Below are 27,218 nucleotides of genomic sequence, written 5' to 3'. Positions count from 1 at the left end.
CTCCGGATACCTTTAATCAAACTCCTAAACCATAAATCCTAACGCTTGGATCAAAAATGCGATTTTTGAACACAACATGAAGCGGGGGCTGCTGCGTGGACCGCCGCCGACGACGCAATAACTCGCCGCTGCTCCTCTGTTGCGTTACTGCCGCAGTAGCGTTTGTTGCCTTGGTCAACAGCCGAAGCCCCTGTTTGTTCGTTTTTTTTATCGGATTATTATTACAAAATGCATAATAATCCAACGAAACGTACAGAAATGCACGGAATCAGGTGTGAGGCTCGAATTCATGCATTCCGCATAATTGAATGGTTTCATTTTCGAGGCGTCCGGTCACTATGGGGTGCAGTTGCCCCGAGCTTGTATATAGAACCCTGAAGAGTTACTTTGTGTCTTCGATACTAGGGACGCTGAGGTTGAATTCCCCTGAGATGCAACGGTACACAGGCAGCGCCGACGCACAGATACCCGGCCATGTAGTGAAATACTATACATACGCCTGCTGATGCATTGCACATACCCTTGTCGTCGCTCCTACTGGCAACCCCGTCTACTGTACAACAGCCGCGTAGGGGACTTCTGCAGAGTCGACTACAACAGTGGAAGCTCCCGCAGAGCCTGTGAGCACCTGTATAGACGCTATAACGCAAGGCAGTGCTGCTGTCGCTTCCGTATGTTAACCTGCCCTCTTGTGCGTTTGCAAGCACACGAGGATCGCTCAACACACTGCCAATCGTCTTTTATGTGCATACGCGAACTAGAAATGAAAGCTCCCTGCACACCCTCTCGCCAAAGTTCCCGCCTGGTGTATTTCTTCCCTTCACACTCGTGGCATGAATATATTGTCTTGATCTTCTTTCTTCGGGCGAAAAATGTCATTTGTTACTCTTCTACAAATGCGGTGCGTGTTACGTCCTCTGTTGTTCACTCTGTGCAGGCTTGCCCTGGCCTCCGTCTACAGTCCCGACTGCTGAGCACCGACTTTCGGTACTGCGATTCCCCACCCCAAACCCTGTTCCATGAATCCTCACTGCTGAACGCGTACTCTTAGTATTTAGCTTCGTACCCCCTCCCCTGCTACATGAATCGAGAGGCCTGTAGGCCATTGCCCCAAAACTGAACCTCACCCTCAAGTGCAACGACTTATGGGCCGCCGTTGGCACCTAAAATTACTAGCAACTATCCTGTCAGCAATCATGCCAGAAGAACCACGCATTCTCGCTACACGCGCACTCACTATGCATGGCAGTGTAACGAACAACATCAGCCTTGTCCTTCGACCGTTGCAGAATGCAGTTGTGTCAAAATACTTAGCTGTTCCCAAAAGTCTGGCTTACCCTCCAGTCCAATAAAGCCGGCTTCCTGAGCCCTATGGGCCTGGGACCGGCTGGATGAAAGAAGGCGGTATGCTTACGCACCTCCTTGCAGCTCGTGCTGTAAGGCACCCCCATAGGGCAGCGTATCCACGCCCCCGTTGCTGCTACATTCACGAATACTCTAGACAATTGTTACACACTCCCATAGCTCTCATTAGCCTGTGTGCATGCAAGGAAAAGCTCATGTACGAGCTTCGGAGAGGCAAAGCTATAGGCAGACTACCATACCGGGGTGTGCATACACCCTCGGCCAACGTGTCATACCTCACCGGAAGACGTATTATGCATTCTTCCAATCCAGGTTTTCCGCTCTGGCAGATATACACCGGCCGTCTATCGGTCCAGAAAGGTAGTATAGGCATGTATCCGTATACTTGCCTGTTTGCCTTGGCAACCGCCGTCGGGTGTACAGACGCATCCGATCCCTTTCTTGCTGACCCTCTCCCTTAAAAAACTTTCTTATGCATCCGCAAACGCATAAAAAACATGCACGTTGTAGATGAGGAGATGTATGCATGTACTCTTGAGGAGCCACGCTGCCAAGCTGAATGAATCCGGTCCCGTGCCGGCCCCTCCTCGAACTGGTATTGAAGCACCAGCCCGATACGCATATGTCTTGACGTCACGAAGAGCACAGCGTTAATTGTGGCACGCACGCGTCCTATGGGGAGCGCCCAGAACGCGTGCGTGCACTCAGCCTCTCTATTCACACCTCTCGCCGCCAAAACACTTCGGATGGCATGCATCTTGTGCATATAGGAACACCACTCGCTTTGACCAACCATACATGGGCTCTGACGAAAACCACCAGCTGGAAGTGCATAAAAACTTCCAGGCTTTCCTTCGCTGGCTCGTGGCTCGTGGTGGGGGAAAAGCGCCAAAACGTTCTAGGCCAACGACATTCACGAGTCCTGCGGAGAGCCGCTGACGAAGTGTCACGTAAATACACCTCTAATGCTGCAAGTCACCATGTAACATTCATGCAAAAACACATCTACATCTATTTTCCTCTGATTCACTTTGCAAAAAAATGGTATAGATAACAACCTGCGCATAAGCATCCCTCAAAACGTGCGCGCTCGCACCGCTCTCCCTCCTGCCGTTGCTGCTGCTGCTGCTCTTGCTGTTGCATCTGCGGTCAGCCGTTGCTATGAGGCCCGCCGCAACGAGGGAAAAATGAACAGCGTTAAACACACATATTCGGGACAGTACGAGACAGTGCAACTGCTGAGACACGCACCACGTACAAAGAAACCAGGCAAGCAAGTAGAAGCATCGACCCACTAAAAAAGGGGAGCGAAAGACAGAGAGCGGAGAAAACGGAGACGAAAGAATTGAGAAAGAAGGCGAGATACCGAGAGAAAATAAGTGAGGTGTAGAGTAAGCTGTACATGAGCGGAGGGGATGACGGACGGCGAGAAGCATACAAAGAGAAAAGGTGGCAAGCAACGACTGAAGTGGAGAAGGAGAGCTGCAGGAAAGAAGACGTAGACGCAACGAGGCAAAACGCTGGCACAGTGAGAAAAAGAAGCACGAAGGGGCAAGACCACAGCAGCAGCGACCACGCACACATCACACGATGCTCACAAGCACAGGCGACGGGAGGAAGGCAACGAAGCAAAGCACGCCCCCACCCCCCACCCCCTACCCCCACAACCTACCCTCACCCACCCCCATACACGAGTTTCCCTAACACCCACACACTTCTGCAAGCCGAACGCACGTGAGGGGGGCGCGAACAGAGAGAAGGTACGTAGAGAACAGAGGGACAGAACCAGAAACATGAAACCACGCACACAGAGACAGGCAACCAATAGAAGCAGAGATGCAGGCGTCCTCCTCTCCTTTTCACTCAAGGCCCTTCCGTTTCAACTCGTCTGAAATGCAGAGTCTGTAGTCGGCGAAGAGGTGGAAGCAGTTGCGCGACATGTCACCCTGAGACGAAAACGAAAGCAACCATACAGCCGACGGTGCAAGCTGCCATGTGCAACACGCAGCTATCACTGTCCGCCTTCTCCGCATGAGACGCAGGAGAGCGATTAGAGCGAAACAGGGTGAGGGAAGAGATGCACAGGGAAGCAAGTAAGATACATCCGAGGTAGTGTAGCAAACGGGAAAATGCAAAGAACGTTAAGGACGCAAATGGGGCAGATAATACGCGGCAAAATGCTCGCAGCTGAGAAGAAGCAAGCGGCATGCCACAAGACAAGAAAAAACGCAAATACGGACAGGGGGGGCGGGGCGGGCAGGCACACGGACAGCAGAGAGGGACAGATGCAGTGGGTCTATGACGACAGAGGAGCTCAAAACACAGAAGAAGACCCAAGACGCATGACGCAAGCTGCAAATACGGTAAATGACAGGGAAAGGATAAGCTCCGTGATCTGGGAAGGACATAGACGAACAGAGAGAGAGGCAACGACCGGAGGGGAGCAGCCACGAAAAAGCGCAGAAAGGAAGTCTTAGGAAGAGAAATAAACAGCACAACAGCCAACGGAAACCATGAAGGCGCGGGAGGAAACGTAGAAGAACTCGTGACACACACTCCGTAAGAAGGGAAGAGTTGAGATGGGCACAACGACACAAGCAACGAACACAAAACTTTAGAGCGACAGGCAACCAACGATGCGTGCAAAAAGCAAAGGAAAATAACGGCCCCTGTGAAGCGCGGATAAGCACAGCTGTAAACACGCCAGGAGACATACAAGTACTCAGCAATGAAGTCACAGGCACGCAGGCAAACACCTCAGGGACATAGGGAGATAGCCGGCGACTCGCATGTGGAACTTAAAATACGCCTTAAACCCGGTGCCCGTAGCACGCGGACACCCTGCGGATGTAGACAGACGGAACAACAGTGAGCACGCAAGCAGGAAGAAGAAGGCACATTGTGTTAAGACAAACCCTTAGGAAATGTCGTCGGTACCAATGGTTAAAACACCGGTCATACTGCTCCTTCAAGCCCGAACATGTGGCCATCTGCAACGCATACGCAGCAGCCGCAGAAGCAGCAGAGCGGTCTGTAGTTGCAGGCGCATCAGACGCCATCGAAAAAGATACTTCAACGGAGGATTGTTATATGAACGTTCGACGCAACCGTCCTATGCATGGTATACTCACCGCCTCTCGCATCGCCGTTGCGCGTTTCTGCAGCTCTTCCGGTGCCCGCTGCGCCGTTGATGAGGTATGCGGTGAATCCGTGTTGTTGTTGTTGTCGTTGGTGCTGCCGCTGCTGCTGTTGGTGATGCTGCTGCTGTTGATGCTGCTGCTGGCGATGCCGTTGATATTGTTGCTGTTGCTGTTGGTGATGTTGGTGGTAGTGCTGCCGTTGGGGTTGGCGCTGCTGTCAGTGGTGCTGTTGCTGCATCTGCTGTTGCTGCTGCTCCTGTCTTCGATGTTGCCACTGCTGCGAATGTTCCTGTTCCCACCGGTGCTGTCGCACTCGGTGTTTGTGGAGTTCGAGTTGCTGGCGGAGCAGCTCCTGCCGCAGGTGCCACCGTTGGCAGAATCGGGCCCAACGCCGCTCCTTTTTCCGAATAACAGCATTTATCCACGAGTGCGACACGAAGCAACTCTCCAACGCAGGCAAGCTGCTGCTGCTGCTGCTCCCCAGGCTGCTCCGTCGTGTGCTGCTGGTGAGAATGCTTTGACCAATACTGTCGTGATGGCGGCCTATCCGCGTGTTGCCGTGGCTGGTGTCGCCGCTCCCTCTCTGCAGGGTGCACCCAAAGTCACTGCCCCGCACCAAGTTAAGAAGCCCCAGTGTATCAAAGTCCGGTGCCGAATATGCGCGGGGTCGTTGTGTCGGATCACAGAAACCGCAGGTGCAAACTATGCCGACGGTGCTGCCGTCTGCAGGCGGAGGCAGCAGTCGCTCGACCAACTCCTCTTCGTGTTGCCGCAAGTGTCTACTTCTTTCCCTCCTTAGATGGTATTCCAGCTGTAGCTGTGTCCTGGGAGGGAACCTCCGCACATATATTGGCCCGGCGTACCGGAAGGGTGACGCGTCTCTCAATAAATAGTACGAAAAGACCAAGGACACCACGAGTAGCAACAGCGGAAACCATACGGCATGAAGGGGAGAAGAGCTTCTATATGCTGCACAGAAAATCAAAATAAGCATAACAATTGACTGCAGCACTTGCTGCACAACCACTAGTAACCATGGCATACTGCAGCTGCCCCTGGGCTTCGGCGTTCACTCGATTGCTGCGGCTGCTGCAGCTGACGAGGCAGCACACTCGCTCGAAAGGCCAGTCTTCCTGCCCCTATGGCTTCCTCTGTTGAGGAATAAACTAAAAAAGTTAAATGCTGTTCTGTAGAGGACAGAAGAAAGCATTACACTCGGCAAGACGCGCAACAGAAGGCAGCACATTGCACTCCGAGTGACATGCCCTGGGGGGTCCTTGCTGCTTTCGAAGCGGCAGCAGCAGCAGCGGCGGCGGCGGCAGCGGAGGCGCCAGCGGAAGCAAAAGAAGCAGACTCAAGACGCGTACCTTTCTTGTTTTTGATCCTGCTGCAGTAATTGCTGCTATGTACCGTTCGCGGTACAGCGGGATCGATAAATAACGACGATAACAACGGGAACTGCAACCAGCAGCAGAAGCATTTGCTGCCGCGTCGCAAATTCCCAAACACACCTAGCAAAACGATTTATTATGGCCTCTTCTGCTACATTTAAGACGAAACGTACGCTATTCGTGCAGAAGGAGCAGCAGGAGTAGCAGTAGGAGCACTAGAGGCGGCATGTGAGCCGCAGTATTAGGCTGGTGGGCCTTACAGGGACAGGAGTTGCAACAGCGGCAGGAGCCACAAGCATTTGAACTTTTGCCATTGGCAGCGTCTGTAGCAAGCAACAGCACCACAGGCAACCACAGCAGCCGCCGCGGTCTTGGCACCAGCCGCAGCACCGGGGGGAGTCTTGGCGGTGGGAACTGCTGAGGTTGAGAGTATGTTGCACTTTCCGGCGGCAACAACGAGAGCAGGGGTGCAAGCAACATCAGGAGGAAGACGAAGTGGAGAATGCAGCGGCGGGGACAGCAGCAACAACAACAGCAGCGAGAGTTGGGGGCAGTTTTGGATCTCGGTGGCTCAGCTGTAGAGGGAGAAGGAAAGGGCCATACAACAGCCGCTCCTGTTTCCGCAGATGATGGGATACGGGTCGAAGCAACAATGCCAGCAGCACAAACCGGGGCAGCAGGTAGTGAAGCCTGCGTTGCGGTGGACCACCCGGTTGGAGCAGCGATACGTACCCTGGCATTTCACGCACAAAGTAATAGTGAAGACAATACGAAAGCGCAACACAGACCGAAGTCCGCGCAGCTACACCGACCCAGGGCCCGTGTAGGCCATACAATCAGCCCGTTCAATTTGCCGGCGAAGGCGCCGCAACAACAGAAACAGCAGCGGCAAACGCCAACATGCAGTCGGGAAGAGGACAAGCAGCAGAAGCAGCAGAAACTACATGCCACCGCCAAGCCTCTTTCAGGGTCTCAAGAAAATAGCAGCGGTGACAGCAACATCAACCGCAGCGGCAGCCGCGTCGACTGCAGCACAGACAACGGCAGTGGCGGCAGCAGGAGGAAGGAATACAGCAGCGAAAGCGACAGCAGCCACAACAACTACGTGGGTAGTACGGAAGTGCATTGGGCGCGCTCGCTAGTCAGGCCAATAATGGTTGGTGGCTGCTGCGCTGTTGCCGCCGCAGCAGCAGCAGCAGCATCACCCGACGAGGCCCTGCACAGAGTCATAGAAAGTGAGCTGCGGATGGCTAGCCTTCCTTCGGTCTGCATGTCTTCTGTGCCGCATCAGGGTCTCCACTTTGCCATGCCGCTGCACTTCGTTGCTTGTTTGCTGCGATTGCAGAGACTAGCGAGGTCGCGGGAGACGCGTTTTTGGGATTCACTGCAGCAGAAGCTGCAGCTTCTCTCCGGCAGACACCTTTCACGCTGTTGCAAGAGGCAGTGGCGTCAGCAGCAGCGAGAAGGCAGCAGCCTTATTCACTATTGCCAGACTCTCCTCCGTCGTTACCCGCAGCTGCAGAAAGACAACGACTCGTAGCTACAGCAGCAACAACCGTCCTCGATGGAGACTGGCTGGAGAGTTATATATCTTACCTGTGTGCCGCTGGCAGCAGCTGTTGGCTGTGGTGGCGCCTGCAGCTAGCGGATGCTCCTGGGGGCCCGGGATTTGCTGCATCTGCTTCTACTGCTTCAGGTGTAGTGACTCCAGAGCGGCGAGTGCACCATGCTGCTGCTTCTGTTTCTGCCGAGAGGCGTTGTTCGGCAGTTGCTGTTTTCGGCGGCCGGAAGGCTAGTGGCGATCTAGCGGACAATGAAGTAAAGACTGCACGTGGTGCTGCTGCTGTTGCTGCTCGTGTTTCCGTTGCTTGTGCTTGATAGTGTGCCGCGGAGGGGCTTGGAACATGAACTCTTGCACGTCAGACAGGCAAATGCTTTTGAGGCGATGGCTTGCCGTCACTGCTTGCTGTTGTAGGGTCGGGTAGTGTTGCTTCTGTTGATGCGGGTGTTCTCCTAGCTGCGGGTGCAGTGGCTTTTGTTGCTCTGGCTGTTGCAGCTGTATCTGCTCGAGGTGACCCCCCTGCTCTCCCTAGATTTGCCGTTGTTTGTATTGGGGGATTTGCTGTCTGTGGCCCTCTCTGAGTCGGCACAAGGTGTAACCGCAGCAAATGCTGCAGCTGAAGCAGAACTCGGGGCGGCACTGTGCACGGATGCAACCGCTGCTGTTGCTGTCACCGCCAGAGAGGGATCGCCGACCACCGCAGCTTGTGCGAATGGAGCATCACAGCAACTTGTCGGGGACAGTCACAGCATTAGCAGGGGAGGCAGCAATATCAGCAACCCACCGTTGCTAAGATGGCGCGTGCCCTTGTGTGTTGGCCAGAAGCCTTCGCCGCGGCTTGGTCATTCTCTGGTGTATGCAGAGCCTCACCTGATCCTCTACGGCGGCAAAGATGAACGGTGATGCTGCACGTGCTGTTTTGGCTGCTAATGCTGCTGCTGATACTAGGGTTGGCGGAACTGTTTCTGATGCGGCTTCCGTCGTCTTCGGTGTTGTCGGCAGCGCTGCTGTCCTTGTTCTTGCTGCGCATGCAGCAACAGGATCTGCTGCTGCTGATGGAAATTCCTGGACTTCACGCTAGTCACTGCACTGTGCCGCCTGTGCTGCTACTGTAACAGGGGCCGGTTGTTGAATGACGTGTGGCTGCTAGATATATTTGATTGGAGACGAGTGGTGAGGCCTACGGCAGCAAGCGAAGTGACAGCATCAGGAGCTGCTTCTGGAAATGTGGAGTCAGCATCGATGCCAGGCGAGGCTACAGCTGCAGCAGCAACAACAGGAGAGGCCGCCTTGTCTTGGGTTACTTTGGATTTCTCATCGTCACCGTTGAAGCCCCCCGGACGCTTTCTACATTCGTGCAGCGTCTTTTTCACATCCGCAGGCGACGGATCCTGCAGCATTGTACGCATGGCTGCTGCTTCTGCTGTTTTATTTCGTGCTTGGGTTGCTGCTGGAGAGCGTGGTTCGGCTGGTGCTGCCAGTACTGCTGGTGGCTCTCCTGCAGCTCCTGCTGCTGCACAGTTCGCGTTGCGAGAGTATTTCTTGTGGGGCTGCTGCAGGTGATCGGCGGAGGTTGGACTTCTGTGGTGCTTCCACGCGCTCGTCTTTATGCCCTCCACAGAAATGCAAAGGGACGTTGGAGACATGTGCGTCTGGCCAGCAACAGCAGCAGAAGTGGGAGCGATAGAAGCAGCAGCAAATGAAGCGCCAGTGCATGCCCTAGATGTAGTACTGGGAATAGCAACGGCGGAGGTAGCTGAGGCAGTTTATGTAGGAAGGGCAGTCCCAAGGAGCTGCAGCAGCACCACCAGTTTTAGTAAAAAAGCAGCAGCACCACGAGCAGTGGTGTGACCATTAAGTATGAGGGAACTAGCAGCAGCATTAAGGGCTTATGTTTGTGTCTTTACAGGGTATCCTCCCAGTGCGGGTCACGAACGCGGCAGATAGACGATTTATGCATGGTAGGCAAGGCCGTCCTCACTTTCGCCACATCCAGTGATTTTGTCACCGTCTGCTTCTGCCTTTTGGCGTTGTCGTTGCTTCTCTTGCCGCTGCCGATGCTGTTACCGGACCTGCTGCCAGCCATCGGGCTGCATCTACGCCTTGATGGGACCGTTGCTGTTAAATGGCGCTGATGCCACAAATTAGACCTTTTCATGTTGGGTGCCGGTGCTGCTGGTGCTGTATGTTGCAGCGTCAGTGTGTGCGGGTTCGTCATTGCTTCTATCAGGCGGTCTTCAGATCCGCCTCGGAGCTGCACCGTAAGCAAATTTTCTTTGCGTTTGTCTGTCTTCACTGATCTCTCTGTCCGCCTATCTGTCTCGGACCCACTAGCTATTTTCTTGTGCGCTCTTCCTGCAGGACTGCTCACCTTTGCTGCTGGATGTTTAAGGTGCTTGCCGTGGATATGGTGGTTTCTGCTGCAGCTGCGCCGTCGCATCCCCGATTGTCTCTCACGACGCTCTAAGCCACCGGAGTATAGCCTTTCCCCATGCGCCTATTTCTGCTGTACGTACAGTGCTTCTTTCGCTGCTGCTGCAGGCTGCCAAACCTGCCTTCATTTTTGTTTATTCCGCAGACGCTCTCATGCGCGACTGCCGGCAGTGCAAATTGGTGCTTCAGCATCGCGTGTAGAGCATACCACGTGCTTTCTTCTCTGCATTCTGTGCTGCTGCTGCTGCAGCTTGTAGGCCACCAGGCGTGGCATGTCGGTGGCCGGGTGTTCTCTTATGGAGGCCTCAAAATAAACGAAGATGACTCTGAGCCCCTTAGCCCTGTTCCTGTGCACCGCGTGGTTGTTCTCGATGCGTGTGGTAAGCGACTGAGCCCTCACGTCCCATAGAGCACAGCGTGAAGCTAACTAGGCAGTTTGCCAGCGAGCTAGACAGTCAGATATTCCTCACTATTTTGTGGGTAGCATCTCCAGTGTGCTCAGCGATTGACCATAGCATGCGTAGTGAGCTACCGGGTCAGCTAGCCAGTCAACCAAAGTGTGCCCAACCGTTTCGTAGAGCGCATTGAACAGAGCAGCCACGGGTGTTGATTGCTCAGTACGAAACGACCCAGAAGTGACCATGGCCGATTGTGAAACTTAACAGCGCGATATTTAGTTTACGGTGTAGCATTCAGATTGTAGGCATATGTGGGGTTTCGATACAGACCTTCTTCCGGCTTCTTCCGCCGAGCCTCTCTTGGCAACCCGCCATCAGGTGCAGCTGCAGCTGCAGCGGAGAGCCGGTGCATATTCTGCTGCACGCACACAGCAGCTGCCTTTCGCAGGCTCAAATGATGCACCAGCCGCGCGAGACGCCCACTGTTTTGGGGAATCAGGCAGCAGCCGAAACAGCAGCAATTTGGGACAGGTAAGTATGGAACAGCAGCAGCCGGCAACCAGTGTTTCGTACAGCAGCAGCGATGGCGCGAAGCTGCCTCAACAGACTTCGCGAATTGGCGCTGTACCAAGAGGCTCGCCTTCGGAGCCGCCATTAGCAGCAGCAACATCAGTGACAATGACGGCGGAAGGAGCTTCAGGAGGTAGCATCCCACCTCGGGAACGAGCACATGTCGATGCGTATAGTTCCTGCAGTGGCAGCAAGAGGCCTTGCTCCAGGCCTTTGAGCTTCGACTCGTCTTCAGTTTCGAAACAGGAGACTACGCCACAGCCAGCAGCAGGGGCAACAGCTGGTGCTGCCCTTCCAGACGTTGCTGCTGGAGGGGCGAATGGCGTAGGTAACGGCAGTGCGGCAACCTTCGAACAACTGCAGGGACAAGGAGAGAGAAGGGAGGGAAGGGTATTGGATGCGGTGAATACAGGAGTTATCCATCCACCCAGCGGCGGTATAGCAGCAAACGCTCTTGCTGCTGCAGCTACTGTCTCTGCTGGTGCTTCGAGTGAGACGTGCCACCCGTCAGACGCAACCGTCTGCACACCTCGTCGTTATCGGAGGATGGCAGCTTTGCAGGCTCTGGAGTCTTTTAAGCTTCTTCCCGATCCCATCGGCGCAACTGCCGCTGGGGCGCCTACCCCGGCACCGACGTCACCAGCACCAGCAGCAGCTGCTGCAGTAACAACGTCGTCTACGGCGGAAGGTATTTAGATAGCGTATACCGAATTCGACGTATCCGCAAGGGGAAGTACAAAGTTACCTAGAGGTGTGCATAAACCGCAGTTTTATTGCCAGCCACGGCCGGCTGCAAGTTGCCCTGGTTGCTTGAAGTCGCATCAGGAGCTGCAGCAGTAGCAATAGCCGCATGCTTGCATGTGGGATATTCGAATAACCCTATTTTATCAGGGAGTTCTCTTTTCCTGCTGGAGTTACAGCAGCGGCAAGTGGTAAGTGGTCATTAAATGGAAATATGCATGAATATTTCAGGTTTTCTGTAGAGTCTTTCTAGGAGACATAACACTTAAAGACATGCGCTAACATTTTGGTTGTTGTCACCACGGCTCCATAGTTTAAATTTTGTAGTCGCTGCTTTTAAGATTTAGTACAAAGTTCAATTTGAGGCTGAGCCTCTATGCCAAATGAGTATCACCGGATTGGCTGCCTGGGTGCCAGCGCTTCCTTCCGCAAGGAAGCGCTGACGATCGAGTTTTGCATTGCGCAGTGTAATTACGAGAATCAAAGCCTTTTTTGGAGTGGAAGGTAGGACACTCCTAGCTTTAACCAAGAGCTATAGTGTATGTTGTCTGCTAAGTGGCCTGGGAGAGCTTCTAACAATAGAATACATTTCTGCTAATTTGCAGCCTGCTGGGGCACAAATGATTTTAAGGTCTAGACGCCAACTACATACACAGATTTCTAGTAGTTTCTGTTGGAGAAGAATTCCGTTATCTGCAGTGTTTGGTGAAGTTCTGACGTTTTGAAGCAGGCTGGGATAGAGCGCTTGGTCTCGGTTTGTACTATTGGGTAGGTGGATGGACTCTGCCCATAATTGCCTGACGTCTATTAAAGACTTATCCGTGCGTTTTCCAGCTATTCTCTGTTTCAAGTGTCCCACTACCAAATTATCTCGATGTGGTATTATCTTCATCGACTTTTGCAGATGGCTTTCATCTTTAACTGCGAGGTCAGCCTTTACTTTTCTCTATTTACTTTAGTTACGGGAGTTCCCCTGCTCAAAACTGGAATCGTTTTCTGTTCAGCCACTTATCTGTCGTCAAGTACGTGTTCTCGCCTTCTCACGGACTGCGTCTCTTTAACGTATCTAAAGGAAGACATGAATCTAGAGATACGAGGCAGAGCTCTACCAATTGCAATTAAATCTACTAATGTTCGAGAAAAGGGCGCTCATTGCGCGATATGTTGTCCACGCAGTACCTGAACTACGCCCAGGGATAAGCGAGGTATTTAGCTAGGACCGGTGCAGTTGACACTAATAATTATGGTACAGGAGGAACCCTAGGGAACGCTGCATCTAATGTCTCTAGAATAATTGCTGAAGAATATTCAAAATCTCTACCATGCTTTCATAACTACAAAGAATAAAGTACTGCATCCACACGAAATCCAGGGGCTTATTTATGCTGAAAGCAATATACCGGCAACAGAGAAAAGACAGGCAAATCGCACATAGTAAATATCTAGTTTTTCGTGGCTAGCAACACCTAGAGCAATGTAATTTGTGCATAATTAGTGAACTGTTTCGAAGATAAGAAATGCCTGGAGATTGAAAAAGAAATGTAGTTGGCAAGTAGATTATGGATACTATTTGTGCCCCCACAGTCGCGGCTACTCTCCACCAGACAGGCCCTTGCAGAATGCTGCAAAGCAGCAATCCTGAGCGACGAGGCGGTAAAACGCAGCTCCTGCGGATGCAGCCGTGGACGGTGCTTCCGCAGGTTGACATTCGGAAACTGTTTCGACTTTTGCATCGTTTAGACGGCTCTATTTATGCAACTTCCTGGACAGCCCCAAAATCGGGCTGGCTAGTTTGACGAAACCACAGGACCATCCGATCGGTTGCAGGGACGGGAAGTGCGTACAAAAACAAGTCATTTACGTTTATCGTGCGAGATCTCGACTACGATCAATTGCATGTCCAACAGATGATGGAATAGAAAGCAGGACTACAGCATCGCGTGGCAGTCTAAGCCCCCAAAAGAGCTTGCACTTTGAAATGAAGTGTTGTGTTCCACACTTAGCCGCCTGCCTCTTACATTCCTCTTATAGAATACTATACGGAGGATGCTTAGCGTAAAGAATAAGACGTGTCCGTCGGTTGGTAGTTAGTCACATCTTAACAAATGGTTCAAACCATAGAAGCTCAGGCTGTACCAGCTTCTCTTAAAGGCATAATTAAAATGTTAGAATACAGTCAGTAAGATTCCGGAAGGAAAGCGGTCTAATGCATCTGACTGGAAGACTCTATAGTCGAACCGGAGTTGTAAAGCGTTCGGAGGTTTTCAATCATCCCAGCTATCGGTTTGTATCACTGTACGAGGTTCACTAGTCACAATGTGCTGATTCTGCCGCTTTATGATATTCACGTTGGATACGGAGTAAGTATGTTATTTTCATACGCCGGAGCAAATTTAGGTCAGCAGACTGCACGAATAAGTTCTGCAGGGATGTACAGCGCGGTGGTTGTGAATTGCAGTTGTCTCTGTCAAGGTCACACTGCGATAGAGATGATATTCAACAGAGTTCGCACAGACCCAACATTTCTTAGTTTTCAGCACACCGTAGGGGGAAACTGACTGCTTGTGTCATAGGAGTAAGCCTTGGCGGGCTAAACCTACCTGTTGAAATGCAAGATGTCGCGGACACTTCTCATGTACATATACGTCTATATATGTGCATATCTAATAATGTATAGTGCTTATACCCATTACTGTAATTTAAGTATGCATTATGCATAATATTAAGCAGAATTTCCGTACTCAGGCTGATGCCAGCAAGCACCTGCCTTGGATACAATGCCGTGTGAGCCTAAGCTGCGCGACCCCCCCCCCCCCCNCCCCCCCCCCAAGCCACTAACCTTTTCATCACAGTATGGAAAGCTTTAGGCTAGGCCGAATCTCCCACCAGCATGCGGTACTCTGCCTAATAACAACGTGATAGAAAGACCGCTTCGTCTCGGGAAGAAACCGAGTCACCCCGTAGTGTCACCATTAACTGCCAGCCTATTTGGCCGCTAAGTGATGCCTGAACCGGATAGTGGATAGTTAGTTTGCCGGTTATTTTATTTACATGAGCTGAAACAAACTTTTGCGTGGGTGCCGCACGAATCCAGACGGCCACCGACAAAACAGCTGAGGTGAGTAGAAGTTCCGCTTGCGATGCTCGTCGAACGATCAGGAAATCTTAATACCTTAGCGAAAATGAACACACATCTTCTCAAGAGCTTTCCACTTGCCCTCCAGCGGTACAATACTTACTAAGTAACGAAAGGCCACGCACAGGCACCCTGCGCGGGAAGATCGATGGGCCCCGGCCGTTAGTACTTACTTACGCAACATGTCTAACCTACATTTTATCCTTTTTACAGTTATAGTGATGGATGAAAATACTTCTTTCGAGAACGCTAATGTTCTTAGTCGAGGGAAAAGCAGTAGGGCACAGTGGTAGTTGGCCATCTACAGAGGGCGGTCAGCGGGCCGTACCCAGTGGTCCCTCAATGCGTCTGCTCACGAAGAGCACATACTTGAAAGTAAATATATCCCTGAATCTGCTTCTGAATATTCTAAACGAGGGGAATAGTCAGGCATGTTAGTGAAAACAGGTGTATATGAGGCTTCGCTGTGACGAAGCGGGGGGTGGAGGAATGCCACTGGCACGCGAGACGCCACTGGCCCTCACTTCCCCGCACATACTGCACGCAGCGCCTTACTGCGCCTTCACCTGTAATTTGACCGGTCATCTGCCTAACATTCTTTATTCGCCTTCTGTGGGGGCTACGAGTAGGTCCCAGCGTAAAATATCTTGAACAGTCCATCACCTGTTTGATGACGGGCTTGATGAGAAACGGGAGGGACGGCGGAAGACGCATCCCCGGGAAGGTTGCATGGGGGGACGTCACTATTATAGAGCCCGGTATAGGGGCACATACGTCGCTGCCGCTATCGAGCTCCGCGAATACATCTTTAAGGAACACTGCACTTCGCGCAGCGGCGGGCGGCCCTGTAGCTTCCCTCGCGGCGACCCGTGCGGTTCCCTTCCAGAGCAGGTCATACATACTGGAAGGAGCCACGGTTGGAGGCCATGGCAGCATTACTAACATTGGGAAGGCTTTCCACATCCATCAGGCTGCGGCGAATGGACAAAGTGGTCGACTTCTCAGTCGGGGGGGAGGTGCTTGGAGTCACCGTGCAGCCGGCCTTGAAGAGGAGGATAGCGAGGCCACAGTGTGGCAGAGATTGAGCGCACAGATTCTTGGAGGAGCAGGTACTGGAAACAAAAGCAAAGTTACCAGCACAGGGGGATGCTGCCACAATCGAAGTGGAGCTGCAGTGGCTGGTCGGATAGCCAGTCTACAAGGAAGCCGTCGTAAGGTGTACCTTCCGCGCCTGGACAAGGGGAGAGCACACTTCACCAGCGTGCCTATACGAAGTCCCGTGATATCCAAGCCATGTCACCCTACCCCCAGTCAACAAGTCATAGAAGGACCCGGGCGCCGTGCAAACGATAGCCCAGAATACCCCCGAAAAGTCAATTTGCTTATCAAAGAAGATGGGAAGGCGCCTTTCCGCAATGTGCCTTCATGGACTAGTGTGGTGGCTACACCGGTTGGCTTTTGCCCCCATGCACGAGTAGGCGAAATGTCGAAACGCCAACCAGTTTCTTGCCGACAGTGCTTTTGGGGTGTATTCTTCGTCACCGTTGAGGACATAAGGCGATATTTAGAGGCGTTGGTGCGGTGGAGTTGCATGATACTTAGGTCAGGCTCTCCTTGGCCTTTTGACGTAGTAGCTGGAGGGTCGAGCTACCAGGCAGTCGGCCGCAAGGAGAGTGCTAGGCAGGTAGGTGATCTTGCATCTCGTGTACGGCTGAAGAAGATAACAAAACTACATGCCACCGGGGGTCCCTGTTGTGTAACACGGAGTTTGCTTATCCGTCCGAGTTCCCGGAGGGGGAAGCCGTTATCATCTGGAGAGGCGACGACGTTCGTGACTCCTTACTAGAAGGGCCAGGGCGTCCGCCTGCCGTAGTTAGTTTCGTGCACATTCTAGCCAAGTGTAGAGTTTCTGTTCTGCTCCGCGCAGGCGACTTTGGTGCAGGTCTTGGGGGCGCCTTTCTTGTGGGGGCCAGACGGGGCATATGGAGGAGGCGGGCAGTTTACTCATGGAGGCGCACAGCTGGGCGCTGGTGCGTTAACGACAACTCTGGCTGTGAAATAACTACAGTGAACAATCACATGCAGTAGACGGACACTAGTGAGAGCGGGGCACGTCAGCGACAATCGGTGCATTTGTGCCTCTGCAGGAGGCGCCTACATTCGATGACGGCCCTCCCCCGCAGGCTGGCAGGCGTACTATTTCTTGTTCTGAGGTATGGAAGCACCTCGACGAGTTGTGCGAAGATGTCGAAGCGGATTGGAGAGAGATAATTCCGCCACAAACGGAGATCTACTGAGCGAAGGACGCACTTCCGTAAAGAAGAGAACTGCCTCATAATTGTGGCGTACTGGGGAAAGGCAGTTGGGCGACTTCGGGAAATGAGCTACAGTCGAAAAGAGCGCCTACGAAAGGCAAGACGAAGATCCGAGCCAATGTGGTCGGCCTGTGGCCACGCCAGAGAACGTTGCTATCGCCAATGGGCCTTTTGTCGAATGGCGACTGGGAGCGGTCAGTTGCCAGGATTATTCCACTTTTTTCATGTTTGTACTTCGCAAAATGGGTGTCGAGACATGCGGCAATTACGTGTGAGCGTCCACTTCTACTAGGCACGGTACTCTGCGCGTTCACTACTAACCGTATCTACTTTAGTGAGTGCGGTTTTTTTTGCTGTAACTTTCGTTACTCCGCCGGTTCTAAACGCTCGTGAATGGTGACGTTTGGTGTTTGCCAATGAGGAAGCAAATCACAGCAGGCAAAGTTGAGCTCTTCTGGGTGAATGAGCTGAGTAGGTGTCTGTTTGGCAAAGGCACAAGCAAGGCTTATTCAGGGCACCTTAGGAGGAGAGCAGCGCTGGGCACCGGAACACGCAAGTACGTTGTAGGTAGAGAGGTACGAGGTGCACGCTGGGCAGCTGAGATATATAAAACGTTCTAGGCAGGAGAAGCGTACCGGGGAGGTGAATTGTAGGGAGGCTGCTGCACAGGGAACGCGTGTGGGGGAGGTAAAGTTGGAGAATAACAAGAACTGAAACGAGGGTCACTTGTTGTGGGAATGCGCGTGCGCGCGCGAGTACACACATACGCTACATCGCTCTTTTTCCGATCACTTTTGTACTTGCGTTGCTGTCGTTCTCGTGCTCTGTTGCTCCCTCTTTAGTGTGGTTAGTACTAATGGCATGCGGGGGAGGAATATACATGTACATTGCATCAGTATTTCTATCTTGACGCTTTGGGGTCGTAGTCAAGTCAGCAAATTACAGAATGCGTGGAATGCCTAACTCCCATCAGGAGCGCATATAAACATACTTCCATGCCTGGTAGTTACACCACCGGTGCGAACAGCTTCACCGCTGGTACCGGAGGGACTGGTAGAACCAGGTATTTTTCCTTGTTATCAAGCGTACCGATTGTATTGGGGAGGACAGTAGGAGGGTTGTTCTCAGTAAGCGCAAACCATGCAAGAGGGCACAGCGGGGACTTTTATTTGGCTTAATTTTGATTAGAGCAGGAAGTGACAACAGCGTAAGGGGTCGGACGTGGGCGATGCTTCTCCCCGCTAAGTATTGGGAGATGCTTGCTGAGGAGTTACGAGGCTTCGATAAAGAGCAACCAGCAGTAACTGCGCCGCCCACTAGTGGGGCTGCTGTATACGTACAAATATGGGTGTCTCACCATTAAGGGTTGCTTGCATTCGTCTTGTGTGTTGTGGAGTTGCATGCATGTGTCAGGCATGTATCTGCAGTCTGTACTGTTTAAAGTGCCGATGGAGCTTGTATTGAGCAGGATTTGTGTGTTTTTGCGCTCCGTTTCCAGACGCTTTACAACGAAGTAGCACCTACGGATTCGTACTCAGCTCGAAAAAGTGTATGTGCTCGCACTTTGTGATCGGCTTCACATTTTGACTCAATTGGAAGGTTGTCAAGGCAACTCACAGCTGGTTACTTCTGTTTCACCTTATATTCGGAGAACGAAGGGTGTGGAGTAGTCCCGATATCTCTCCAGTAAACCTGTCGACTAGCAGGCAGAGGCAGGCCAACATTTTGATACCGCAGCGGACAGCTTGCTCCTTTATTGAAGTCAACACGCGGCACTAGCAGCACCGCGCCTTCGTCGATGACGCAAGCTGCAGCATCAGCAGCCCAGATGCCCCAGCTGCGGCTGCAGCAACCGTAGCTGCAGCAGCAGCAGCAACGGTAGAAACAGCAGTGGCAGCGGCAGCTCGGGCAACAAGACGAGCTACCACCGGAGCAGTACAGACTACAACGACAGCAGAACTGGTGCACCGGCAGGTGTAACTGTTCGAGTGTGACCAGTTTTAGCAGCAAGATGCATCCACGTGTACTAAAGCTCCTCCCAATTGAGGGTTGCAACTCTTAACACAAATCATAGGGGCAACGTAAGGAGACTTGGAGAAGGACTGGCTTTGGAGATGGCGCGTAAGGGGGAGGGTGACCAGCTTATGGGATGCAATCACTACTCAAATCTGAAGTGTGGATACACTCTGCAGAAAAGCGGGAAAACATGCAGAGTGGAGGCAAAATTACAAGAGGTGAAGTAGAAGCCACAAAGGTGCTGTGATGAATGAATAAATAAACCTCTGAAGCATGCGCGGTGCAGCAATTTCCTATTTGAGGGGAGGCAGCCAGCCTGATGGGCAAACACCAGGCTCGAAATTGCAGGAACTACAGTTGGGAACGACCTCGAGACAAAGGCAAGCGGGCGCAAGCCGTCTGTAGAGAGAGAAACCAACGGAACGACCACGCGGTATTCGAATGGCTTGGCGGGTGTATGTCCTCAGGATCCAGATGTACTGGCGAGTGTGTGCTATTCAAGGTTCAAAAGGAATCAAAGCGAAGTTGCATGGCATGACTCTCGCAACTAAACATCTCATGCTTACATTGCTCTCCTAGAGATGAGACGCCTGCTCAAGAGGTCCCTGAAAAGCTTGCAGGCTCACAGACAATGAGAGGGAGAGGAAATGAGTATGACGCCGGAGCTCAGACGCAGATGCAAACACATCCTAACGCCAGACGAAGCAAATACACGACCAGGCGAGTAGCTGCGTAGACAGCGACAGACAAACCGCGGGGAGGCGAAGTATGAGTGACAAGCAGTACACGGTGCAGAGCTGAGGGGCCAAGTTAAAGAGCTAAGCGAAACAGAAACATACAGAGAGTGCACACTAGATAGTGAAAACAGCATATGGAGGTAAGAGCTGAGGTACACAGGAGACGCCCCAGGCGGTGGAGACGGACAGATGAAGACACCGCAAGGGTGAATTACGCACCCAGGCAGGGGCAAGGGTTGTAAGCAGGATAAGCAGGTGAATAGGCGGATACGAACACACGGGGACAAACGGCAAATAGATGCATTATGGTTGTTAGCATTCGCGTGAACAACCCTAATGTATGTATTTTCCGTTTGTCCTGTGGAGAGCAGAGGCTAAGGCTGCAGGAGCAGGGTGCATCGGATAGGATTTAATAGCATACGGAATGAGGGTGAGCGGGTTAGTAGGAAGAGGGGAGTTAGCATTCATTGTATGCAGAGAATCACTGCGCCATGGGGGAAAGAGTGACAGAGCCGGAAGCGACTGAGAGAAAGGAAACGGGTGCAGAGGCACACAGACAAACAGAAGTAGACTGAAGGAAGCGGGGCTACTCAAGAGAGTAGGACGGGAATTATTTGCTGTTGCTTCCGTGTTAGTGCCTCATAATAGGACTGTCGTGGCTGCGCTCACCCTAGCTAGCTACTGAGACCATAACCCCCCTAATAAGCACAAAAAGTGAATAGTAAACAAGAGCAACGTGCACTACAGTCGTCACAACGGAACTGTCCACACTCAGCACTAGCGCCTGTGACAACAGCAGCAGCAGCAACCGTGACAGCAATGGTGACAACCACATCAGGCGCCAATGTGGGACAGCTTGAACGATTCTGAAAAAAGTAATGTAGCTGGCTGCATTTTGGCTATTCCTGTACCGGAAGCAGCGGCTGCAATAGCGGCAGCAGCTGGCTCCGCTACAGCAGCAGCAGCTGCTGCTGTAGCTCTGCTACAAACAGCATTTAACCCGCCTGCCATTCTACCGCGACATGGAGAACAGGCTATAATTCCACAGGGAAGAGGCCATGAAGAGGAGACAAAAGAGGAGCAGAAAACGGAGGTAGCTGGTGAAAGCATAGATGAGGGGACAACTGTGAGGAAGGCATGGAAGCATAAATGATGCTGGAAGCAGGTTGGGTACTGTGGTGGGCCGAATATTTTTCTACGAGCCAGCGCCGGCGGTTGGTTAGAGTACCCAATTGAAAGAGTCCGGGAGTTCCATCGGTGGCTCCAGACCTGTATCGGCGGTTCCAGTTGGCTGCCATCTTGGGCTACTGATGCCGCTGGTCTTGCCGCCTTTTTTGTCTTGCTGTCTTTTTTCTTGCTGCTGTTAACCTTCCTTGTCCAGCATGTCGCCCATGAGGCCAATTAGGCTGTTTGCAAACCCTAGGGCAGAGACCTCCAAAGGCGAAGGACCAGCCTGGTGCTATCGGGAACCTAAGGACGTACCGGCATACGAGTTAGGCACTATTCGAAACCGTAGACTAAACTTTAAGCCCCTGGAACATACGCCTTACGATTTTAGAGTAAAACCGTGAGCGCTTGACCGTAGAACCTAAACGGATGATGTAACGAGTGTAACTGTAGCAGGGTGCAGGTAGAGCTGACGATCTCACCCGAGGACCGCCGCCGGCGGAAACTGAGGCCCCTAGAAGCAGCTGACCTCCGCTCCAGTCCTGGCGTGTCCTACGCACAGCGACCGACGGACCTGAAGCTCGTGCGAGACCACGTAGCCTGATGTGGGTTCCAGCACACCTTGGTGCAATTAATGGTGCAAGGCACAAGCAGGCAAGGTCAAGCAATCTCTGCCGCATGCGCTAACACTGCAGAAAATCGACGAACACTAACGTGTCCTTTAGTCAGCCTGCACAAAACTAGTACATACACTGTAACCGGAGAGCCTCATCCCTATTCAAGGACTTTCGTGAGCTGCAGTAAATCCCAAGACCTGAGAAGGTCCGACTGCACTCCATCTTCTGCCTCCAGGCAGCCCGGTCTCAGCAGCTCAGAGCCTGGAGTTGCGGAGAAGAAAGCAGCTTGACATGAGTTGCAGTGCACCTCAGTGCAGCTAGCGATGGATACCAGCTTCGCGTGTGAGCACAACGAAGCTTCCTTTACTGCATGTCTTGACTCTGTATACATTTACTGAGCATTTGTATTTTGTTGCACGCAGCCTATCGAGCCCAAGGGAATGTTCATGTGCTAACACCAGGAAGACCAGGCTACATATGCCGACATCCGACAGACCATGCTATGCAGGCTCCAAATGGTCCTTTACACAACCTCCGTACGCACAAGAAAATCACATTGAAGTATAAATTAGTCTCATAAAAAGCAGTGTATAGGAAATAAAGCGAGTCTTCACTGGAACGAATTCACCAGGATGACCGCAGCGCCGCACTGACCAGCAGTGAGTACTGACTCTGGGTGTTAATGCCGAACTTTTCTAGCATGGAAAATAGAAAAGGCAATTCGGCAAACATGTTGCTCGCCCGAAAGTAGTGAGGAAAGCAACTCCATGCCACAGCAGCTCACCCCTTGACCCCTTCCAGGAGGGCGGTGGGGCCCCCCGCGCCGTGTTGTTTAGAACCCCAAGGCGGAGCTGCAACCTTTTCTGTTGAAATTGTTCTATCTCCTGTTAATTTCATCTTTTTATCACCTCAACACCAGTGGAAAAACCTTAAGATGCCAGCATCAACAGCGGGAGACACGGCTGCTGCCTCTGCCGCATCTGCACTTGGCGGCAGCTCCAGTAACAGTGCCAGCAGCAGCAGTAACAGCAGCTGCCGTTTATCTCTAACATTGTTTTACAGTTGCTTTGTCTGTCTTGCTGTCGTCATGGTGATCCCATGGATAAAACCCCTCCCTGTCCTACTGCAGATGGGGCTGTATACTGCCCCCATACTTTACGTCGGCAGTCATTTGTCCCTCAAGCAAAACGAAGTAGATGCAACTACGGGGGAGAAGCTCAATAAGGGAGAGGCCATGAATAGAACAGATGCCATGCTGTTCCCTATCTTCGGATCAGTCGCCCTTTTTAGCTTGTAGGTCATGAGACTTTATGCTTATGCGGTACTGCTACTTTCTGTGGACGGAGGTCTAGTTTTGATGGACTATCATTTAGGCATTTATGCCCAAAGTATATATATGTGCCGGCGGTTGGGCGGTTGGGCGGTTGGGGTTGTTGAATCTGCAGGATTACGGACACCTCCAGGATTTAGGAGATACAGTTGGGTGTTTCTGTCTCTTCAGGTACCTCGCCTACAAGTTCTTGGGCACAGTCTGGGTGAATATGCTGCTTACGCTTTACCTGACTGGTGTGGGCCTGCTGGCATTGGGGGAGACAATCTTCGCAGTGGCTGTAAGCAGCATCGGACCGAGGGGGTGTTGATACTGTTTGTATGCTGCCTCTTTTTTTGCTTTTGCGGCTTATCTGGCTACTCGATTTTTGTGCTGATTGTCAAACCTATCCTGTCTGCAGTATAAGCTATGCGTAAGATAGCTTCTCCGTTATTTTCCTTGTTATCCTTGCGTGTATTTTTCTGTACGTTGTGCGCTGATCTCACCGGTGTGTATCTCTTACGCTTTGTCGTGTGCTGCCTTTGGTCCTCTCGTCTCTATTAGCTGTGCGGAGAGGCATATCCGTTTATTTTGTCATCACCACCTTACGTCTATCTGCTTGTGAAGCTCCATTGTTGCGCCTCATTCACTGGTTCACGTGTTATGTGGTTGTTTCGGAACCCGTGTGTTTTTTGCTGTCCACTTTACGCTCTAGAACTGAGTGATTTAAGGCTTATGCTTTATGGTTGACAGTGTAGGATTTGGGATTTTGTTTGCTTCACAGAGGCCGCTGTGCCCGCCACGTCTGCTTGATGAAAGCTGGATGGTCATCCGTCCCAGAGGGCCCTTCCTTTGTGTCCGCAAGTGGCTTAGCGGCCCCCCGGAGAATGGGGGAATGCCTCCTGAGCAAACCCAGCAGCAAGAACAGCAGCAGCAAGAGCAGCAGCAACAAGAACAGCAGCAGCAAGAACAGAAACAACAGGCACCTAAAGCGGTTGTTGATTGGAGTTGGCGGTTCAGTCCTCTTTGGATTATTTCTCATTTGGTCGCCGTGGCTATTTGTATTTTGTGGCTCCTAACAAAACATTGGGCTCTACACAACATCCTAGCCATCGCATTCTGCATCCAGGTATCTGTCCACTGCTTGGTTCTCTCACTACCCGTCTCAGGGGTTGTCGCTGTTGCCTCTGTTCTGTCCTCTCCCCCTGTCCGTGTCTCGTCGTTTTCTGTACAAGCTCCCTTCTTCCTTCGGTGTGCTGTTGAACGGCACACACCGTAACCCCCGGTGGTAGCATTCGCTTCCGTATGTGCTACTGCAGTAGCACATAGCGGCATCTGCAGCTGCTGCTGGAACGCAGAAATGTCGTGAGATGTTTTTCACCAGGCCAAGTATAGCAGCTACATATTGACTGTTGCTGCGGCTGCCGCTACTTCTCTCACTGCGGATGGAGCTGCTTGTGTTGCAGGCAATAGCTTTAGTGAGCGTGCGGAGTTTCGGCGTGGCGAGCATTTTGCTGTGCGGTCTTTTCGTCTACGACGTGGTCTGGGTGTTTGGGACAGAGGTGATGGTCTCAGTAGCGAAGGTAGGCGAGAAAGGAGAAATGAGATGCCGTTAAATCGACTGCCTTGAATGCTTTGAAAAAGTGCCGATTCCCGTTGCTGATACTCATTCAGTTCGCCGCTACCTCTCGGGTGCTGCCACTTGATGTGCCTCGCTCTCTGCATGGGCTCTATATGGCTCTGTATGGCCTTTTTGGCTCATCTCGACGGCTTTTACGAAAGACAAGTGTGCTTTCTTCGTTGCCGACTGCCTCCTTTTTGTATGGCTCTCTGTAGTTGTCGTTCGTTTTCATCTGTACATTCGTAGCATTCCTGTCATCTGTCGCTTGTTCTCATCTCGCTGTTCCAGCCAGTCGCTCTTCGTTGGTAACTCACTTTCTGTCCCATCCTTTCTCTGCTTCGAAAGTCACATGCGTTCTTGATGCCGCGTTTGCTCTTGCTTTAATTTTATATATACCGCAGTTTCACCGGAAGAATAAGCTTCAGTGTATGTTGTATTTTATCTTTCCGCCTCAACCGCCGTACACCCTCCTTTATTTTGCGTGTGTGCGTGTGTTCTTCCGTCGGCCTTCTAGCTCGACGCCATTCCCCACTAAATAGTTCATGGTATCCCTTAAGCTTGCCTCTATCCGCCTGCCTCAACTCTGTGTGTAGTCTTTTTTGCCTGGTCAGTCTCTTGGCTATCTGCTCTGATTGTATCGCCGTATCAGCTTGTGCTTCGTTTCCTATTCTCCGCGCGTGCGAATTCAGGCCTTTGAGGGTCCCGCTAAGCTGGTGTTTCCTGTCCAAATGTCCCCTCTGCAATACAGCATCCTCGGCTTGGGAGACGTCGTCATCCCAGGGATTCTGATAGCCATGTGTCTCCGCTTCGACATGTTTTTGTACCTTAAGCACAAAAACTCAGCAACAAAGCCGCTCGCAGTGGACATCCACCAGGCAAGTCATTTGGGCTGCTCGCTGTTTTGTCTTTCTGGCGTTTATCTTCCGCGCCCTTGTCGCCTTTTGCGTGTTTCATTCCGGTTATTAGGTGCGGCTGGCTGTGTCTTGATTCGTTTCAGTCTCTCTTCGTGCCGTCCTGTGCATTTGTCCAGATTCCGTTGCTTATATCTCTTAGTCTTTGTGCGTCCTCGTTTTGCTTAGCTATCTGGTTATTTTTCTAATGATCCGTCAGCTGCTTTGATTTTGTCCTTTTTTCTGTTTGCGTGTATCTCTCTTTCCGCAGCGCTTTCCCAAGTTCTACTTTTGCGTGGTTCTTTCCTTCTATGAGTTGGGCCTTCTAACTACAGGCATCGTTATGCTCTACGCACAGCATCCACAGCCAGCCCTTCTCTACCTTGTCCCTTATTGCCTCTTTAGCCTCTTTGGAGCCGCAGCACTCAACGGAAAGATCAAGGAGGTGTATGTGCAAATGTAGATTTCCTGCTTCTGTTTCTGGTGATGTAACTGCTACTGCTGTAGATGTTGGTGGAGGTGGTCCAGGAAGTGCTCTTGCTGCTGTAACCGTCACTGCCTTTTGTGTAACTGCTTCTGCTGCTGTACCAGCCGTTGCCGTTGCTACCAGAACTGATTCCTTCCTGGCTACTTTTCTGCGAGGGGGAGAGTCGGCTGTCATCTTTGATGTAGCTGCTACAGGTGATGGCGGTGCTGCTGTCTTCCTGCTGCTGCTCTCATCTGTTTGGTGCGGTTGCAGGCTCGCATACAAAGAGGAGGACGAAGGGGGCAGTAACACTTCGTGTTCTTCCGCCTCCGAGCAGACAGAAAAAAAGGAAAACTAAAGGCAGTCATTCAATATGCCTACAGACACCGGAGTGCTTGAGCCGCATACGCATCCTACGTTTACGCGCCTGTTTATCAACAGGGCTGATAGCGTGGACAGATTTGGCTGCGTTTTGCTAAGCAAGCACTGCCCCTTACAGATAAAGGCGTAGAGCGCTCTATCGCAGCTGCAGCAGGTTTCAAACTGAGACAAAAGGGGACGGCCAAAATGCAACCTGTTACTTGATATCATTGAGCACTCCGAACTCTTGAGGGACGACCGCCTTCTCAGTGGCAACTGAAATAAGCAAGGCCGCCTCTGAAGGGAACCTTTCTATGATGCAGGTGCTGATGGGGGAACAGTACAAGGGCAGAAGACGAACAACGGGATATGTCACGCTGTGCGGTGACGCAGATGCGCGACGCTTGCAGGTTGAGGAAGTACAACTCCAGCGCCAAGACCAGCGATTCACCGCACAACGGTAACAAGCTCGAAGCACTTATACGATGGCAACCAGGCAGAATCCTCTATTGTCGAGATGTGGTATCCCACAACTCGACAGCTCGTTCGTGTCATTTTAGGCAAACCAAGCAAAGAACTTCCCGCAGGAGTGCAACGCAGCCATAAGCATACGCTACTCATCGTAATAGCCTAAGAGCACCTCTGCAGCCTGGGAACATTACCAGCCCTCCCAGGGAACAAACAACCAAGAAACGTGTAATAGCTGAGGCCGCAAGCTACTATTGGACAACTTTGGCTCGTACACAAAGCCAACAGGTGCGGTAGAGCCAGCCAACTTACTTGCTTAACGTCAGTGCGTAGTGAACCTACGCGCCACCAGGGGCTAGCGCTGCCCGGGGTTCCGCCGGGAGGCAGTGTGCGGATGACAATAGCGATTTAATGTGCAGAAGCGATCACCGAAAAACAGCACGACACACTAACGGTAACAACCAGTATAAAGGCTGTAGCCCATTGTAGTCTTTGGTGAACCCCGAACACGTGAACT

General features: G+C 52.0%; 5 protein-coding genes across 5 annotated transcripts; 4 read left to right on the top strand and 1 right to left on the bottom strand.

The window, feature by feature from the left end:
* Positions 1–3,224: 3,224 nt before the first annotated feature.
* Positions 3,225–4,922, bottom strand: EMH_0017910 (uncharacterized protein; the record flags this gene model as incomplete). Its single annotated transcript, XM_038022366.1, has 2 exons — positions 3,225–3,311; positions 4,497–4,922. The coding sequence occupies 2 exons, from the start codon at positions 4,920–4,922 to the stop codon at positions 3,225–3,227; spliced, it is 513 nt and encodes a 170-aa protein (XP_037878220.1).
* An 844-nt stretch (positions 4,923–5,766) lies between these two features.
* EMH_0017800 (uncharacterized protein) lies at positions 5,767–11,554 on the top strand (the record flags this gene model as incomplete). The annotated part of the gene is made up of 12 exons (XM_038022365.1): positions 5,767–5,868; positions 6,159–6,303; positions 6,472–7,131; positions 7,242–7,714; positions 7,953–8,356; positions 8,576–8,858; positions 9,017–9,103; positions 9,367–9,418; positions 9,652–9,718; positions 9,819–9,849; positions 10,141–10,270; positions 10,617–11,554. 12 exons carry the CDS (start codon positions 5,767–5,769, stop codon positions 11,552–11,554), a joined length of 3,372 nt encoding a protein of 1,123 aa, XP_037878219.1.
* A 3,863-nt stretch (positions 11,555–15,417) lies between these two features.
* EMH_0017690 (uncharacterized protein) lies at positions 15,418–17,032 on the top strand (the record flags this gene model as incomplete). The annotated part of the gene is made up of 2 exons (XM_038022364.1): positions 15,418–16,419; positions 16,883–17,032. 2 exons carry the CDS (start codon positions 15,418–15,420, stop codon positions 17,030–17,032), a joined length of 1,152 nt encoding a protein of 383 aa, XP_037878218.1.
* Positions 17,033–20,647: 3,615 nt separating this feature from the next.
* Positions 20,648–20,956, top strand: EMH_0017580 (uncharacterized protein; the record flags this gene model as incomplete). The annotated part of the gene is made up of 1 exon (XM_038022363.1): positions 20,648–20,956. One exon carries the CDS (start codon positions 20,648–20,650, stop codon positions 20,954–20,956), a length of 309 nt encoding a protein of 102 aa, XP_037878217.1.
* A 1,760-nt stretch (positions 20,957–22,716) lies between these two features.
* EMH_0017470 (signal peptide peptidase domain-containing protein, putative) lies at positions 22,717–26,231 on the top strand (the record flags this gene model as incomplete). The annotated part of the gene is made up of 6 exons (XM_038022362.1): positions 22,717–22,880; positions 23,089–23,197; positions 23,681–24,025; positions 24,363–24,479; positions 25,679–25,854; positions 26,147–26,231. 6 exons carry the CDS (start codon positions 22,717–22,719, stop codon positions 26,229–26,231), a joined length of 996 nt encoding a protein of 331 aa, XP_037878216.1.
* Positions 26,232–27,218: the final 987 nt, after the last annotated feature.

The sequence above is a fragment of the Eimeria mitis genome, genomic scaffold, assembly GCF_000499745.2.
Source record: "Eimeria mitis Houghton genomic scaffold, Emh_scaff19, whole genome shotgun sequence".
In the NCBI taxonomy this organism is placed as follows: Eukaryota; Apicomplexa; class Conoidasida; order Eucoccidiorida; family Eimeriidae; genus Eimeria; species Eimeria mitis.
This window is presented reverse-complemented; position numbering and strand designations above follow the sequence as displayed.